Source organism: Pseudorasbora parva, chromosome 3 (assembly GCF_024679245.1).
Source record: "Pseudorasbora parva isolate DD20220531a chromosome 3, ASM2467924v1, whole genome shotgun sequence".
NCBI classification, from domain to species: domain Eukaryota; kingdom Metazoa; phylum Chordata; class Actinopteri; order Cypriniformes; family Gobionidae; genus Pseudorasbora; species Pseudorasbora parva.
In genome coordinates, this window is record NC_090174.1 from 51,925,716 (window position 1) to 51,943,041 (window position 17,326).

Genomic DNA, 17,326 nt, shown 5'->3' on the forward strand with positions numbered 1-17,326 from the left:
TTGCTGTTATCCTCATCGTTTCCATACATTGCTCCAAATGCATCTCCTGTCCTCTTTTATTAATCAATCCATGCACATTATCACTGTTATATTGAAACAAAACCGGACTAGATCACTCCCATTACAATCGATATAAGCAGTTGACGTTGAAAGCCACATTTTCCATTTTTGTCACATTGCAAAAAAAAAAATTTCTTATCCATCTGAGAAATAAAAAAATGTTTTTAATGGTAAATGGACTGCATTTATAGCGCTTTCAACAGACCCTATGGCCATCCAAAGCGCTTTACATTTTTTGCCTCACATTCACCCATTCATACACCGACGGCGATGTCAGCAATGTAAGGCGCCATCCAGCTCGTCGGGAGCAGCTGGGGTTAGGTGTCTTGCTCATGGACACCTCGACACTTGGTCAGGTGGACACTTGGTCAGGTGGAACCAACCTGATCAGCTGACTCCTGAAGTTTTTGATATTCTTCATATTCTGTGTGGTGGTCAGGTCACAGAAGTGACAGAAATCATCTTTTCCGAAACATTTAAATGGATTTTTTCCTTTTGTGAGAATTTTCTAACACAGAAGTAGCATTTACACAGACTATTTAATGAGCTTAGAGTTGACAAATAGCCTGCAGTTATGCTTAAATAATGTTTTGATGTTTTAAACACATAACGTTGAATACTAATATTTGAACTTATTTAAAACATGGAAAGATAGTTTAAAACAGCCAGTAGGCGGCAGCAAGTTACTGTTAATGAGTGAGTCATTGAGATTCAACCAATTAATTCAAACAATTGAATCATTCAGGAACGAATCATTTGACTATCTTAGTCACTGTATCTTTGATTAAACTGATTCGTTCCAAAAGCTGATTCATTCAGTAAGGAAACACTGCGTGTTGCTCAGAGACGCGATTACAGTAAGTCACTTATTAAATTCTTGTTTAGTAAACTTGTATGAAATAAATATCACATTTATGATATAAATATAGACTCAAGCAGTAAAAGCGTGCGCCCGCACCAGTCTTATCTTCAAGAGTACATCACTTAGTGTATGCGCGCACACTCTAGGTGTGTGAGAGGGATATACTCGATAATGTCAGATCGTACATCGTTAAACCAACAATTAACATATTATCTGAGAAGATATATATCGCACACTCCTAGCATGGACTCTACTAGACCCCTGAAGGTGTGCTGTGGTATCTGGCACCAAGATGTTAGCAGCAGATCCTTTAAGCCTTATAAGTTGCGAGGTGGGGCCTCTATAGATCACACTTTTTTTGTTCAGCACATGCCACAGATACTCAATTGGATTTAGATCTGGGGAATTTGGAAGCCAAGTCAACACCTCAAACTCGTGCTCCTCAAACCATTACTGAACCCTTCTTGCTTTGTGGCACGGCACATTATCCTGCTGAAAGAGGCCATAGCCACCAGGAAACCGTTTCCATGAAAGGGGTGTACATGGTCTGAAATGATGCTTAGGTAGGTGGCACATGTTAAAGTAACATTAACATGGATGGCAGGACCCATGGTTTCCCAGCAGAACATTGCCCAAAGCATTACACTGTCTCTGCCATCCGATGCCATGTGTTCCCCAGGTAAGTGACACAAACTCTCGGCCATCCAGTTCAGATGGTCCAGTTCTGATGCTCACATGCCCACTGTTGGTGCTTTCGTCGGTGGGACGGGTCAGCATGGGCACACTGACTGGTCCGCAGATATGCAGCTTCATATGCAACAAACTGTCAGGTACCGTGTATGCTGACACCTTTCTATCAGAACTAGCATTAACTTCTTGAGCAATTTGAGCTACAGTAGCTTGTCTATTTGATCGGACCACACTGGCCAGCCTTCACTCCCCACGTGCATCAATGAGCCTTGGCCGCCCATGACCCTATCGCCAGTTCACCACTGTTCCTTCCTTGGAGCACTTTTTTTGACATATACTGACCACTGCAGACCTTGTAAAACTTGCTCAAATCCATACGCCTGCCCATTTTTCCTGCTTCTGACACATCATCTTTGAGGACAAACTGTTCACTTGCTGCCTAATACCACTGTTCCTTCCTTGGAGCACTTTTGACATATACTGACCACTGCAGACCTTGTAAAACTTGCTCAAATCCGTACGCTTGCCCATTTTTCCTGCTTCTGACGCATCAACTTTGAGGACAAACTGTTCACTTGCTGCCTAATATATCACCTACTAACAGGTCCCGTGATGAAGAGCTAATCAGTGTTATTCACTTCAGCTGTCAGTGGTCATAATGTTATGCCTGATCAGTGGATATATCATTTTTATATATTTTTATCATAATGTTTATTAAAACGCATACTAAATTATAAAATGGATAAAAAATTAAAAAATGTTTTAATATATTGTTTATTTATCTACCATTTTGGTGTAAAAGGAGTATAGGACCATTTACTACTGTAGTGAAATGCAATGTAGTGTGTACCACCTAGTGTACTCCATAGTGCTCGAGCATATGGAAACATAGTTCTGGAATTTACAGCACTTACATCCCCCTCCCACCTTGTACTAACTAATGAAGGCCTTGTCAAAAGCCCATCAAGGTAATAACCGTCACAAGATAACTGCAGGCAAACTGCACCACTATACGTCTCTTAAAACAAATAACAATGCTGTAAGGCATGCTGGGAGTCCGGAACTCGACCTCATCTGTGTCTTCCGGTGTTTTTGGAGGCTTTCATGTTTAGCGTTCCAATGAGCCTGACAGTGCAGGGCTTTAATTAATAGACTCGCTGTTATTTATCGACTGCTTAACTTGTTTCGGGATCGCTCGCTCTCTCTCTTTAACCTGAGGGGATGAGAGTTGCCCTTCTCTGCTGTTTATAGTTACAGGCGTAAACACATGTAGAACGTGCAGATGTGTCTTAGTGCTAAAATATGAATTGGTCTGAAGTCAGAGATGTTAAATAGAACTTAATTAGAATGATTCTTAATCATGGCAGCCTCTGCAATCAGCCTGAGACGTATTGGCCTGGAGAAGTTACTCAGGAGTTATTACATTGTATGCATGTTATATACAGTGACCCCAAAAGCATATGGACACTTAAACGCCCTTTAAAAATAGTCATTGCATAGATAAAATATTAAAACAAGCATTTATTTTAAAAGAAAGATAGCACAGACACATTTTTCAAGCAAAATATGTCATCAAAATGTAGTTTAAGATTAAATAAATTGAGACATTGTTTTTGGAAATGTCCATAAATGGTATGAACTGCACCTGTGGTTAGTTCTTGTATGAACTAAAAGGTTTAGTTTACCGAAAATGAAAATACTGTCTTTAATTACTCACCCTCATGTCGTTCCAATCCCCTAAGACTTTTGTTCATCTTCGAACGAAAATTAAAGCTACACTGTGTGATATTTTCTCCCATCTAGCGGTGTAAAGGTATATGACCATCCAGTGAATAATTGTTTCTGCTCCTCTCAATTTCGATTTCGTTTCAACTCCTACGGTGGCCGATTTAGTCATGGCTTTCAATTCGACCTCTTCGGTGAGTGTTGCGTCAACTCAAGTGATGAGGTAATTTTTGAAAACTATTATAATTTGCAGTTATTTAATTTACCAAATGATCTATGATCAAGTTAATCTATGTAAAATGAATAATAGAACTGAATAATAACCAGTTCATTGCTAACATCAGCTATCAGGTTCCCAGACGAATGCAAGCTCTTAGTAAAGTAACTTTTATCAGTGCTATCATTATTCTGTATATTGTACAACACCACTAGCATAAGGCAAACAAATTATAATGCAATTAAAATATTAATCTCATGTTATCCGTCACAGAACACGGATTTATGTTAAACAATACTTTTTCATCATTGACGCGAGGAAAACTATCCTAGACGTCGTTCTAGTGTTACGCACAGCACACCATGATATTATTAGCCAAGCAACAATAAAACTTCCAATATACACAAATAGGCTGAATTAATATTACCTGTCGAGAAGAAAGCAGGCAAGGTCGGCGTTCTTTTTAAAATCGTTGCTCCTCATGAGCTCTTTCCATCTTGGAAAGGCCACTCCAGTATTTACTTTTTTGTCTTGTTGATTTGCCTGTCGCGTTGCCGTCTTAATTCTCTTTTCCGCTTCCTTGGCGACTTTGATACATATCCCGCAATGTTACTAGGTCCCCGACCGGGGTCGAATTCGGTAATCAATTCCGGGACGTGGTTGCTTTTACACAGAAGGCGACCCGGCAATGTTCCGGGAATATTGCGGGTCCGACGTGCAGTGTGAAAGGGGCTTAAGAGTGATGATCCTCCATCATCATATAGCAGCCTCAAGCAATCCCCCTCTTCACATTCGACACAGTGCCATCGAGTGTTAAAACGCGAAAAGCGAAGCTTGAATTTACGGGTATGTCCCTCTTTGGCAAATGTACTTTCAAGATGGAGGAGCAACATGGCGACCGCCATCCGAACCCTCAACACTTATGTATTTTCAATGGTATATTATAAAATTATGAGAATGCATTATTACTTGAAAGAAGTAAATATACATTAATGAGCACATATATTTTTGAAAGAACTAAGTGATTTTAGCTAAGAATAAACTAAAAAAAGTTACACAGTGTAGCTTTAAGTTCTTTTTGATAAAATCCAAGAGATCTCAGTCCCTCGTTTGGGAGCAACGCAATTTATACATTCAGTGTCCAGAACTGTAGGAAACACACTTTTAAAGTAATCCATGTGACTCCAGTGGTTTAACCTCAATTTAGTGCTTTGTTTGCACACAAAAAATCAAAGATGATTTACCATGTTTACAAAATAAATAATATTATCCAATGTACGTTTCATGGAACAACTTCCAGTCTTTAGTCAACACGCATGCGTCGTGGTGCTCCCCCTACTGGGTTGCAGGTCAATAGTTTAGTAAAAAAAAGCAGTAAATTGTGTTTTTTAACTGTTTTTTTAAATGGGGGGGGGGTGCAAATAAAGCACCCCCCTTGCTTCATATAATGGAGGTTAAACCACTGGAGTCACATGGATTGCTTTAATGAAGTCTTTCCTATCGTTCTGAACCTTGAATGTGTAAATTGCCTTGCACCAAAATGGGGGATATTAAGCTCTCTGATTTCATCAAAAATATCTAAATTCATGTTCCATAGATGATTGAAGCTTTTACTGGTGTTGAACGACATGAGGGTGAGTATTTAATGACAGAATCTTCATTTTTGGGTGAACTAAGCATTGAAGAAGAACTTCATACATCCACTAAAAATCACCTTGAGGCCAATTGTATATCATCGTTTTTTGGAAAATGCCTCTGGTTTTGATATTTGTTGTTTAATGGAATGGCATTCTAATATTTTAGTGTGGCTTAAAAGTGTTCTGAAACTTTTTGGGGCTGTTGTAGTTTGATTCCAGCGAAATTTGCATGCATGTTCACCAATGGTCCCATTTTTTTGTTAGTCAGAAACATTAATGTGTCAGTTTCTTCTTCTTAATATTAATGGTCATGGCCCTTCTGTGGTGGAAACTGTTGTTTTAAATCAATTGCCTCTGTTTGGAGTCTAACGAGTCAAGACTTGATGAGGCAGAGCACAGGAAAATGGGAAAGCTGCTGGCAATTAGCCCAATGTTGGCTGCACTCGCTTACCACCTGTGAACATGCATCATGGCAAACTGCAGTTCACACTGCAGGCAAAAGTGGCCCAAATCTGATTTTTTTATTTGGGATCAAGTGACCAGGTCAGACTTCTTCAGAGGTAGTGTGAACACTCAAATCTAGCCCAGATCTGATTTTTTTCAAATCAGATTTAGACCACATACATATGTGGTCCTGAATCTGACCCAGATCTGATTTTTTCCAAAGCGGCCACAGTGTGAACAACCAAGGCGGATTTGATGTGACTTTTACGTCAATCTATATCGACATTTGTCACAATTATGTGCCGGCGAGTTATCCCTAGACACAACAGACACAGACAGTAACATTAAAAACTTGGGGAGATACTTCAATTAAAGCTACGCTAGAAGTATCCTACCATAACCGCTCTGTTTTTGAAAAAAATAGCACACGAAATGGAAGAACGGGGACACAGAAAAACATAGCTTCAGTGCCAAAGGAATGTGACAAAAGGCCAAAATAACCAATTTTGCTCTCTTTTCATTCTTCTCCTCTTCAGCACATGCTCATTAATGTAATGGCTTCCATTACACAAACATTTTTGCTTACTTCCTCTATAACCTCCTGAACTTTAGTGCAACAGCATGCTGCGTCTGATGTCATTGATATTGTTCTTTCGCGGGTTAGTTTGATACCTCAAACAGTTCACAGTGGAATCAGATATAGGCCACATTTTAAAAGGTAATGTGAACAGTCAAACAAAAAATCAGATCTGAGCAAAAAAATCAGAATTGAGCATTAAGACTTTCGGTGTGAACAGGACAGGACAGTTGGCTAATACACATCTGTGCAGTGCTTCTTTTTTAATTCTTTAAATATAGATTATTTGGAGGGTGTCATTCATTTTAATATGGATGGGCATTCAGTGGTGACTTCCATAAACCTAGAAGAATTTTCTCTGAAACTGCACTCTGGAAAAATACAACGCTGAACATGTCTTTTATAAAAGTCTTTAATATTGATGCTATTTTTCAGGTGAGCGTGGTGGAGATGAGGAGCTGGACTCCAGTGTGCACTCTCAAACCAGATTCAAAGCTGGGGATGCTCATGTGTATGAAGATGTGGCAGGTAAGGCTTTTCTTTAAGTCCAGAGTTTACGAGTTGGGAGTGTCAGTGAAAAGTGTGGCAAAATACCACAAAAGGTATTTAGCAGTGACAAGGACGCAAAAGTGAAAGAAAAAAAAGAATAGTGACTTCAATGAAAGTGACTTGAATGTCGTAAACATGACTTTCCAGGAGGTCTTGAATTCCCCATTAGAATGGTCAGTAAATTTAAATTTGCTGGATAAAAAACCTTAGACTTTTGCAAACACAAGAACAAAATTTTGCATGTTTATGCTATCATTTCCAATTTATGTATACCTTTTTAATCCAAAGTCCTCTTGTTTGCACTGGGGAAAGTCTCAGGGTTTTTTTTTCTCCTTCAAATGTCACTTTAGAAGCACTGTCAGATTTTCCCAGGTTATTAATAATGTTGCTGTTCTAAATTTTCGGCATTGTCAAGCGTTTCCTTTTGAGGTACTGACAAGTAAACCAAGAGCTCACAGAGTAACTGAGCAGTTGGCAAGTGTGTAAAGCAACAGAACTGGTCTGATTTATGGATGCGACCTGTCCGGGCTGTTCCAATCCCCCCCTTTCCCCTTCGCTGCAATGTAATCATAGTGTTTGGAACAACTTTGCTTCAGTGCCATATATCAACTGCCCGTGTGTGTTTTGTAAACACAGCTGAATTTTTTTATTATTTTGCTTCCAATAAAGAGACCTATAATTATTTTCACCGATAATTAATATCTCTTTTTGCAGTATTTACGAGTTGTATCCTCTCTACCCTCAGTTAATCTCAGGTCAGTTGACAGCAGGGCGGAGTTTCCTCGCAGTTAATTGGCAGCGCTAATCAAAGCGGTTGATGAAGACTGCTCTGGCTGCGGGCTCTTTCGGTGGTTGTATCAATGACGGCCAATGAAAAGACTGGTGTTGTAATTCTGTTTGTTTTTCAGCATCATTCCCTCATCCTTTTTGCCTGTCCTGTATAGACAGTGGGGCTCTTAGTGCTGCCTGCCTGAATTAGAATTGATAATTATGAAGTATTAATGGGGCCCCACAGGTAGGTGCTGACATCTAACAGCAGGACCCTGGGCGGCAGTGAATCGCTCCGAGCTGTCGTCTTTCATTGCTCAGACAGGGAGATCTGTTACTGTCATGCTCAAGCCCGGCAGGCTGAGTTCAGAGGTACCCGTCTACCCAAAAAAGGAACCCAGCGTGAACGTGTTAAGCAGTCCTCTCTCAGTGTGGGCACACTTGGCCCGGTCACTTCCCCAGCGGCTGTAACACATTGCTCTCTCTCGGTGTCAATCAATCATGAGGCGGTTGTCTTGTTATCCTCACAATCCCTGCTGGTGCAGACTGCCATTTCCTCAACCACACACACACACACAGATGATCACTATCCTCTTCGCTCTCTTCTCTTTGAACACGTCTCCTCCATCATGCTGCCAGTAGAACTGACAACAGATTTACTGTCTGTCTTTAAGCGCATCATGGTGGACTATTGGAACGGATTAAATGCCATATTAAGTAATGCTTTTTTTTGGGTTGGCTTGGCTTGAAACTCGCTTTTTTACTGGCTTCCCCATATTTGTGCTTCTGATGGGCTGGAAGCGTCTCAGTCAGAGCTGTCAGATTAGATCTGTATGATATATTGGTAATTGATTTTCCCTGTTGATTTAATGCAGTGTTGTTGTTGTTAACTAAAACTATTAAAGGGTTAGTTCACCCAAGAATGAAACTCTCACCCTAATGACGTTCCACACCCGTAAGACCTCCGTTCATCTTCGGAACACAGTTTAAGATATTTTATATTTAGTCCGAGAGCATATGGAAGTGTATGCACACTATACTGTCCATGTCCAGAAAGGGAATAAAAACTTCATCAAAATAGTATATATGTGGCATCAGTTGGTTAATTAGAATTAATGACATAAATTTCATTTTTGGGTGAACTAACCCTTTAAAGATAATTTTTTAATAAACTTGAAAATAAAAATTTAGAAATGTTGCCTTGGCCACTGATTTGAAACAAAGTACTAAAATTACTAAACTGAAATAAATTAAAGCTAAATTTAAAAAAATAATAATTGGCAAAAGCACACACAACACTGCAGTCAATATTGGATATTTAATTGTTTACAGTAGTTTATCTAGCATGATTTGTACTTACTGCATGTTACACAGTTTTCGTGTGCATATGATACGAACTTTATGGCGTGTAATACGCACATAAGCCACACCACTAATCCGTAAAACACATTTTTGCGTATAAATAGCACTGTAAATACAATTAGTGCTATAGAGAACATGTTGGGGTGAGATTGGACAAGGCCTGGTGTCAAGGATGCAGTGATGCTGGCGAGAAGGAAATGTTCATAAACAGATATCCAAATCCCTGTGACATCACCCTCCTCCATCTCTGCTCCGTATATCCTCTCCTTAAGTGTTTCAGAGCCCGGCCCCTTTGGACTCCTCATTATTGCCCTGTAAACTGCTTTCGCTTTCATCAGCGTGTTGCATATTCTAGTAACCCTGTCGCACATCTGTTCACCCTTGTTCAGGTGTGGTTTACACACACGCCACCCACAGTCCTTCACACGGCTTGACCTAGAAAAGCTCCTCTCTCCCGATCTTCCTTTGAAGGCCCCCAGAGATGCGAGGAGGGTCTGTGCCGGGATCAACTCTGTGGTTTCCCACTCAGCGGGGGCTTCGGTGGTGCATGGCGACTTGTTGCCATCCAGTGGAACGCCACTGCTCTCCTCCTCTCCGTTCTGTTGTGGCTTGAGTCTGGAGCATCCATCTGATGCAGCTGTTGGGATGATGAATCTTTCCCTGAAGCCTGAGTTCTAATCCGGCTAAAGCGCCCTCTTGTAGACCAGCCATGGAGGATATAATGAATTAGGTGTCTACCCAGGGTTCCATGACCCTTGACCTGTGACATCATCAATCAAGGAGCACCTACACTTAACTGAAGTGCAGGGGCCAGAGGGCAACAGACGGTAATGCTTAACAACTGTCTATGAGGCTTGGGGATTGATTTCCAGTTGTTTTATTTTTTATTTCATCCTAATCCACTTTGCCAGTGACGTGTTTACATGGGATTCATGATTCGAGGGAAACTTTAAGCATAGCGAGAAAAAGAAATATACCATGCGAAGAGAGGACAGTCTTTGTAAAAAGAGACAAGGCAGCAAATAAGAGGGGTGGGATTTAGTCCCAACTTTTGGGCCTTTACACATATGGAAAGAATTTTTCCTTTGCCAGCTTCGCCTGTACCCGGTGCACTACCATTGCCCAAGGGCAGATTATTTGTAAATATTCCTCGTCCTTCAGTAGATAAAACATGTGAGAACAAAACAAGAAAGACTTTTTTTATTAATGGATTTAATTTTAATGTGTTTGTTTTTGGCTAGGGTTCTTGTTTATATCATTGAACATTCACTACTGTATTCACATGATCCTTTAGAAATCACTCTAATATGCTGATTTGATGCTCAAGAAACGTCTCGTTATTATTACTTGAAAACAGATGTGCTGTTTAGTATTTTTGTGGATTTTTTTCAACATAGAAAACTTTTGTAGCATCATGAATGTCTTCACTGTCACTTTTCATTAATTGATTAAAAAAATAAGTCTCCAAACGTGTAGTTCATGCATTACAGATAGTGCTTTTTGTTTCTAATAAGTTATAAGAGAGCTTGATAAATTGTTTATTTTTTAACAAGTGTTTTTATTGTGATTGATGCATACACAACGTAATGTAAGCCAAGTCCTGTAAATGGCACTGCTGTGTTGTCACTTGCACAGGGAAGTGAATAAGGCGTGTGCGTATATGTTGTGTATCTGAGAAGGAGAGGAGCGAGAAAGGAGGGGAAGGACACCTCTGTTGTAAATCTTGTTGTGTAGACAGCACGCCTGCAGCTCTGTTCTGAGTTATGAGACTGTAGGCTTTTATCAGCTCCCTCATTCTGCTTTTATCCGCTAAACTGATTTATGAGACAACCTACTGCATGTAGCCGTGTAGCTTGAGCGCTTCTTGCAGATAATGAGCGGGGAACCTCAGAGGTGCTGTAAATCTGAGTAAACAAACAAGCACCTGCACCTGAGCTGTTAAGTGAAAGAAGGTCATAGAGCATAGTAACTTAAAGTTAGAGGTTACACTGATTGTGGCAGTATAAAATGACTGCGGGTTCAGAACGAAGATTTGTAGTGACGTGCTTCAATCAGTTATGGGTGTTATATGCAAATATGATACTGTTCTTTTTTTGTGGTTTGCAAATATGTCTGTCCAATTGTCTGTTCATTCACTCACTAGAGATGTTGAGTGGGGCTAGGTGATATTGACCACAAAAAAAAAGATATTTAAAATGCACTACATTGGCAAAAGTATTGGGACACCTCTCCAAATCATTGAATTCAAGTATTCCAATCACTTTCATGGCCACAGGTGTATAACATCAAGCACCTAGGCATGTAGACATTTGTGAAAGGATGGGTCACTTTCGGGAGCTCAGGGAATTCAATCGTGGTACCGTTATAGGTTGCCATCTGTGAAAATACGTACATTTGTGAAATTTCCTCACTACCAAATATTCTATGGTCAACGGTTAGTGGTACATGCAACAAAGTGGTAGCAATTGGGAACAACAGCAACTCAACCACAAAGTGGTAGGCCACGTAAAATCACAGATGGGGGCCAGCGCATGCTGAGGAGCACAGAAGTCACCAACTTTCTGCAGAGTCAATAGCTACAGACCTCTAATATTTATGTGGCCTTTAGATTAGCGCAAGAACAGTATATAGAGAACTTGATGCAATGGGTTTTCATGGCCAAGCAGCTGCATCCAAGCCTTACATCAAGTACAATGAAAAGCGTTGAACGCAGTGGTGTATAGCATGCGACCACTGGACTCTAGAGCAGTGAAGACTTGTTCTCGGTAGTGACAAATCACGCTTCTCTGTCTGGCGATCCGATGGACGAGTCTGGGTTTGGCGGTTGCCAGGAGAACGGTACTTGCCTGACTGCATTGTGCCAAGTGTAAAGTTTGGAATTATGGGGGGGATTATGATGTGGTGGTGTTTTTCAGGGGCTGGGATTGGACACTTAGTTCCAGTATAAGGAACTATTCATGCTTCAGCATACGAAGATATTTTGGACAATTTTATGCTCCCAACTTTGTGGGAACAATTTTGGAATGGCCAATTCCTATTCCAACATGACTGCACAGCAGTGCACAAATCAAGGTCCATAAAGACATGGATGAGTGAGTTTGGTGTGGATAAACTTTACTGGCCTGCACAGAGTCCTGACCTCAACCCGACGGAACACCTTTGGGATGAATTGAGAGCGGAGACTGCGAGCCAAGCCTTCTCGCCCAACATCAGTGCCTGACCTCACAAATGTGCTTCTAGAAGAATGATTTCCCATTCCCATAGACACTCTCCTAAACCTTATTGAAAGCCTTCCCAGATGAGTTGAAGCTGTTAAAGAAGCAAAGGGTGGGCCAGCTCTATATTAAAGAACCTACAGATTAAGAATGGGATGTCATTAAAGTGCATGTGCATTTAAAGGCAGGCGTCGCAAAACTTTTGGCAATAAAATGCATCTCTGTTTGCTCTGAAATATGTAGAAAGGTTTTTTTTTAATGTATTGTATTTTCAAACCATTTTTCAACTATTTTATTACTTTTTGCTGAATTTGCTCTAAAATGTTTATTTGTATTTATATATTATCATTCATTTTATTATACCCAAATTATTACATAATTTATTTAATTATTTTGATTTTTTATATAATATTGATTATCCACACTGTTTTAAAGGTGCAGTGTGTACGTTATAGTGGCATCTAGTGGTGAGGTTTTGCAATCACCCAAAAACATATATATATTTTCTTGCATTTCTGTCAATAGATCCTCATAAATATTACACACTGCACCTTTAACTAAAATTAACACAAGCGTAAATATGTAAAAAAAAAAAAAAAACGGGTTCAGAAACAGTGCAGTTTGTGATGGTGATATTCACAGACAAATGCTATTAAATACACTCACCTAAAGGATTATTAGGAACACCTGTTTAATTTATCATTAATGCAGTTATCTAATCAACCAATCACATGGCAGTTGCTTCAATGCGTTTAGGGGTGTGGTCCTGGTCAAGACAATCTCCTGAACTCCAAACTGAATGTCAGAATGGGAAAGAAAGGTGATTTAAGCAATTTTGAGCTTGGCATGGTTGTTGGTGTCAGACGGGCTGGTCTGAGTATTTCACAATCTGCTCAGTAACTGGGATTTTCACGCACAACCATTTCTAGGTTTTACAAAGAATGGTGTGAAAATGAAAAACCATCCAGTATGCGGCAGTCCTGTGGGTGAAAATGCCTTGTTGATGCTCGAGGTCAGAGGAGATTGGGCCGACTGATTTAAGCTGATAGAAGAGCAACTTTGACTGAAATAACCACTCATTACAACCAAGGTATGCAGCAAAGCATTTGTGAAGCCACAACACGCACAACCTTGAGGCGGATGGGCTACAACAGCAGAAGACCCCCACTGGGTACCACTCATCTCCACTACAAATAGGAAATAGAGGCTACAATTTGCACAAGCTCACCAAAATTTGACAGTTGAAGACTGGTAAAATGTTTCCTGGCCTGATGAGTCTTGATTTCTATTTAGACATTCAGATGGTAGTGTCAGGATTTGGCGTAAACAGAATGAGAACATGGATCCATCATGGCTTGTTACCACTGTGCAGGCTGGTGGTGGTGGTGTAATGGTGTGGGGGATGTTTTCTTGGCACACTTTAGGCCCATTAGACCCATCCTTTAAATGCCACGGCCTACCTGAGCATTGTTTCTGACCATCTCCATCCCTTTATGGCCACCATGTAACCATCCTCTGATGGCTACTTCCAGCAGGATAATGCACCATGTCACAAAGCTCAAATCATTTCAAATTGGTTTCTTGAACATGACAATGAGTTCACTGTACTAAAATGGCCCCCACAGTCACCAGATCTCAACCCAATAGAGTATCTTTGGGATGTGGTGGAACGGGAGCTTCATGCCCTGGATGTGTGCATTCCACAAATCTCTATTAACTGCAAGATGCTATCCTATCAATATGGGCCAACATTTCTAAAGAATGCTTTCAGCACCTTGTTGATTCAATGCCACCTAGAATTAAGGCAGTTCTGAAGGAGAAAGGGGGTCAAACACAGTATTAGTATGGTGTTCCTAATAATCCTTAAGGTGAGTGTATATTTCACATACATTTCATTTTTGCTAATATATTTACCAGCTCCGCTCTAATGAAGTGTACAGTGATGTGTGCTGTGATTGGCTGAAAGGTAGCATTAGATGATTAATGCTGTGGTTCATCAGAGCATGAGCAGCCTGATAACCTTTGATAAACACTGCTGCCACGAGCTTCTGTTCGTCTGTTGTGCTCTGTTCCTCTCTGCCTCCCCCTGGCTCTACACTCCTTTTCTTGGATCTCCATTATTCTCACGTCCTCACATCTTCTGTTTGTTTCTCTCCATGTAGGCGGATTCTGGTCCTGTTCTGTGTGCCGGGTATGAGGACGGCTCTCTGGTGTTGTGGGATGTTTCCCATCGCCGTCCGCTCAGCTGTCTGAAGGCGCATCCTGAGCCAGTCATGTGTCTAGACGTTGATGTATGCAGGCAGAAAGGCATTTCTGGGTCTTCAGAGAACATTCTCCAATCCTGGACATTTGACAACCAGCAAAACCTTCAGGTTAATTCAACATGAACTCCAACTATTTACTTTCTTCACAAACGTTCCTTATTGAGAACTTTTAATCAGTGAATGTTTTTTCTAAACATTATGATTTTTTTGAAGTTCAGATTTATTTTTTAAGGGGGGTTATCTATGGGTGGTAAAATGTATGGGCTGTTTAAGATCTTTTGATCTAATGGATGAAATAAGCTCATGCAATTTACAGATGAACTTGGCTGGGAACGACGGAAAAACATACGGCAAGCATCAGCTTTCGCTTCTGCTCTGAAATCTGCAAGACCACGAACACTGAAGTCTGTGTTAGAAATCAGGAATGGTGTGAGAAACTTTGAGCTTGGTACATTTTTCATCTTACCAAACTTAGGTTGTCTTCACTCAACAAAGTTTAAATCCATCTGGCTAGTGCACTCCCTATAATGTTTACACATTAGGTCAGTAGGCGGAGAGTAGGTGGTATTTTATGGCTATTCGAACACATTCGACCACACGTCTTTTGGATTTAGAAAGGTTCCAAAACATGACTGGTGCACAGTCATGTTAGAACAGGAAAAGGCCTTTCCAAAATTGTTCCCACAAAGTTGGGAGCATAAAATTGTCCAAAATGTCTTTGTATGCTGAAGCATAAAGAGTTCCTTTCACTGGAACCAAGCGGCCGAGCCCAACCCCTGAAAAACAACCCCAGACCATAATCCCCCCTCCACCACGAAAGCAGTCCGGTCGAATCCTTTTTCGACTACCTCTGCAGGGAGTGGTCGTAAGTAGATAAGCTCAAAACATTTTAGACCCTGTTTTACTCCTGTATACATCCGCTTGTAATACGATTGACCAACACACTTCTTAATACCAGGTGTAAATGGGGCCAAAATAAATAGTCTTTCCTTTTTGTCTAATTTCACCAAAGTCTAGTAAACTATTGTTTAATAGCATTAATATAATATTGAAATGGCTATTGTGTTAGGATAATGTTGTAAGTAATACAACCTTTCTAAATCCAAACTTTCCAGTAGTTCTATAATAGTTCTAATAGTTATATAATATATATAGTGTATGTATGCATGTATGTGACAGCGATAATCACAAATTGCATTATGTTTTAAAAAAAGAAGCGTTACGTTGAGATGCTCTTAAAGGTGAACTTGACCTTCAGCCTTAAATTTCAGTCAAAAAAAACCCTACATTTTTGAGGGCATAAATATTTTAGCAGGATTTATTAGTCCTCCCCTTTTGACTGCAAACACATTCTGCTACAGGGCATCCACTTTTTAGTTCCATGTTCGTTTTATTATTATTATTTTTTTGTAAACATTTTGTTTCATCCTAAAATGTCACATTATAGAAGTAAAATGGGTTGTGAATGCCTTTTCAGTTGCAAAGTGGTAATCATAGCAACATTTTCTTGTCTTTTGTAGACAAGAAACAAGGTTACCACACTGTAAAAATATTTTGTTGGTTTAACTTAAAGTAGAGTTTATTTAAATAAAAAATTTAAGTTGACACAGTGAAGGATATTGGTTTAATAAATAAAAACTCAAAATGTTATTGTATCTGAACCACATAAAAATGTGATAAATCATGAAAATAGCACAATTTGGCATGTTTAACTGCGTCATCACAAACCACACACACACTCTTACCCAATATGCTTATAAAATCGTTTAAGAATATTTGAATAATGGTTGTCGATTCTCAAAAATGTTTATTGTATTAACTCATTTTTTTTGTTTAAATGAACTCACAATTTTAAGGCAACCAGGTAACTTATTTTTTAAAGAATCTTTTACAGTGCAACAGTTGAACCCATTTAGCGTTATTGGTCAAAGTAATATTAGTGACTAGAGATGTTTTTATTAATGTCCTTCAGTTAATGGTAAACTGCCGTTATTTTCTCGTCCTCTACCCAATTAGTAACTGGTTGTTCAGTTTGGTTCTCTACAAAGATTGAATTAAAATTTGGTTCTCACTCCTGTAAATAATAAAATCTGTATGCAGAACGATTTATGGCTGGAATATAATATATGACTTTTAAAATCTGCACAGATTTTAAAGCACTTGCCATCATACACTTGCAGAGTTTGTAAATGGTTACAGAGAAAAACTGCATCGTACACTAAACATTTAAGGATCTTAGGCTGCTTTTCCACTGTCGGGCCAAGCAGTTCTAACAACAGTAAGGAACAGTTCCAGTTATATTTCCACTTGATCTTGGTTCGGCACGGCACGATTACAAACCGTTTTCAGCCCGGAATTCTCAGCACAGTTGGCACAATCTGTGAACTGACTGCCGCAGACTTTCAGAAACTATTGTTAACTGAACAAAAGTTGTGCAGCATATATTCCAGCCGTTAGGCATTAAGTGGTGGACAGTGAACAGTGTTGAGGAGTGTATTTAGCAGTGGTGTGTACGTGGCCATGTAGACACACCACTTGGAAAGTATTTGGCTAGAATTAGAAGTTTCCTCAGGTCTGTTGTGTAATAAATCAGTCTCTTTTACTTTAGATTGGCAACTCTCAGCTACACTGTGATGTCATACTGTAGTTCTAGGCCAGATTTTGCCTCTAGACAAAAACATCTCTTCTCCCACAATACTTTTCGCTTACAAACGCTTTTATATTTATATTTATACAGCATTCTTTAAAAATGAGCACACACCAGAGCCGTGTTTTATCTTGCATAACACTTTGCTAATGAGGCATTACCTTTCAGATGAGTAGTCATATTCTCTGCTGATTTCAGGGCTTACAAATTCAATATTTCACATTCGGCTAGAAAATTTGTGTGAAAAAGCTCTGATATACAACACTCCGGTCCTGTTCATGGATTGTTGTTCTTTCCAGCGCCTTTTAC

The 17,326-nt window shown here is 39.7% G+C and overlaps 1 protein-coding gene across 1 annotated transcript in view; it reads left to right on the plus strand.

The window, feature by feature from the left end:
- The window catches only part of gnb1l (guanine nucleotide binding protein (G protein), beta polypeptide 1-like), a 65,465-nt gene that overhangs the window by 39,168 nt on the left and 8,971 nt on the right, over positions 1–17,326 (plus strand). The window contains exons 5-6 of the mRNA XM_067439426.1: positions 6,648–6,740; positions 14,269–14,478. Of these exons, the coding sequence (XP_067295527.1) occupies positions 6,648–6,740; positions 14,269–14,478 (303 nt within the window). The remainder of the gene's footprint in view (positions 1–6,647; positions 6,741–14,268; positions 14,479–17,326) is intronic.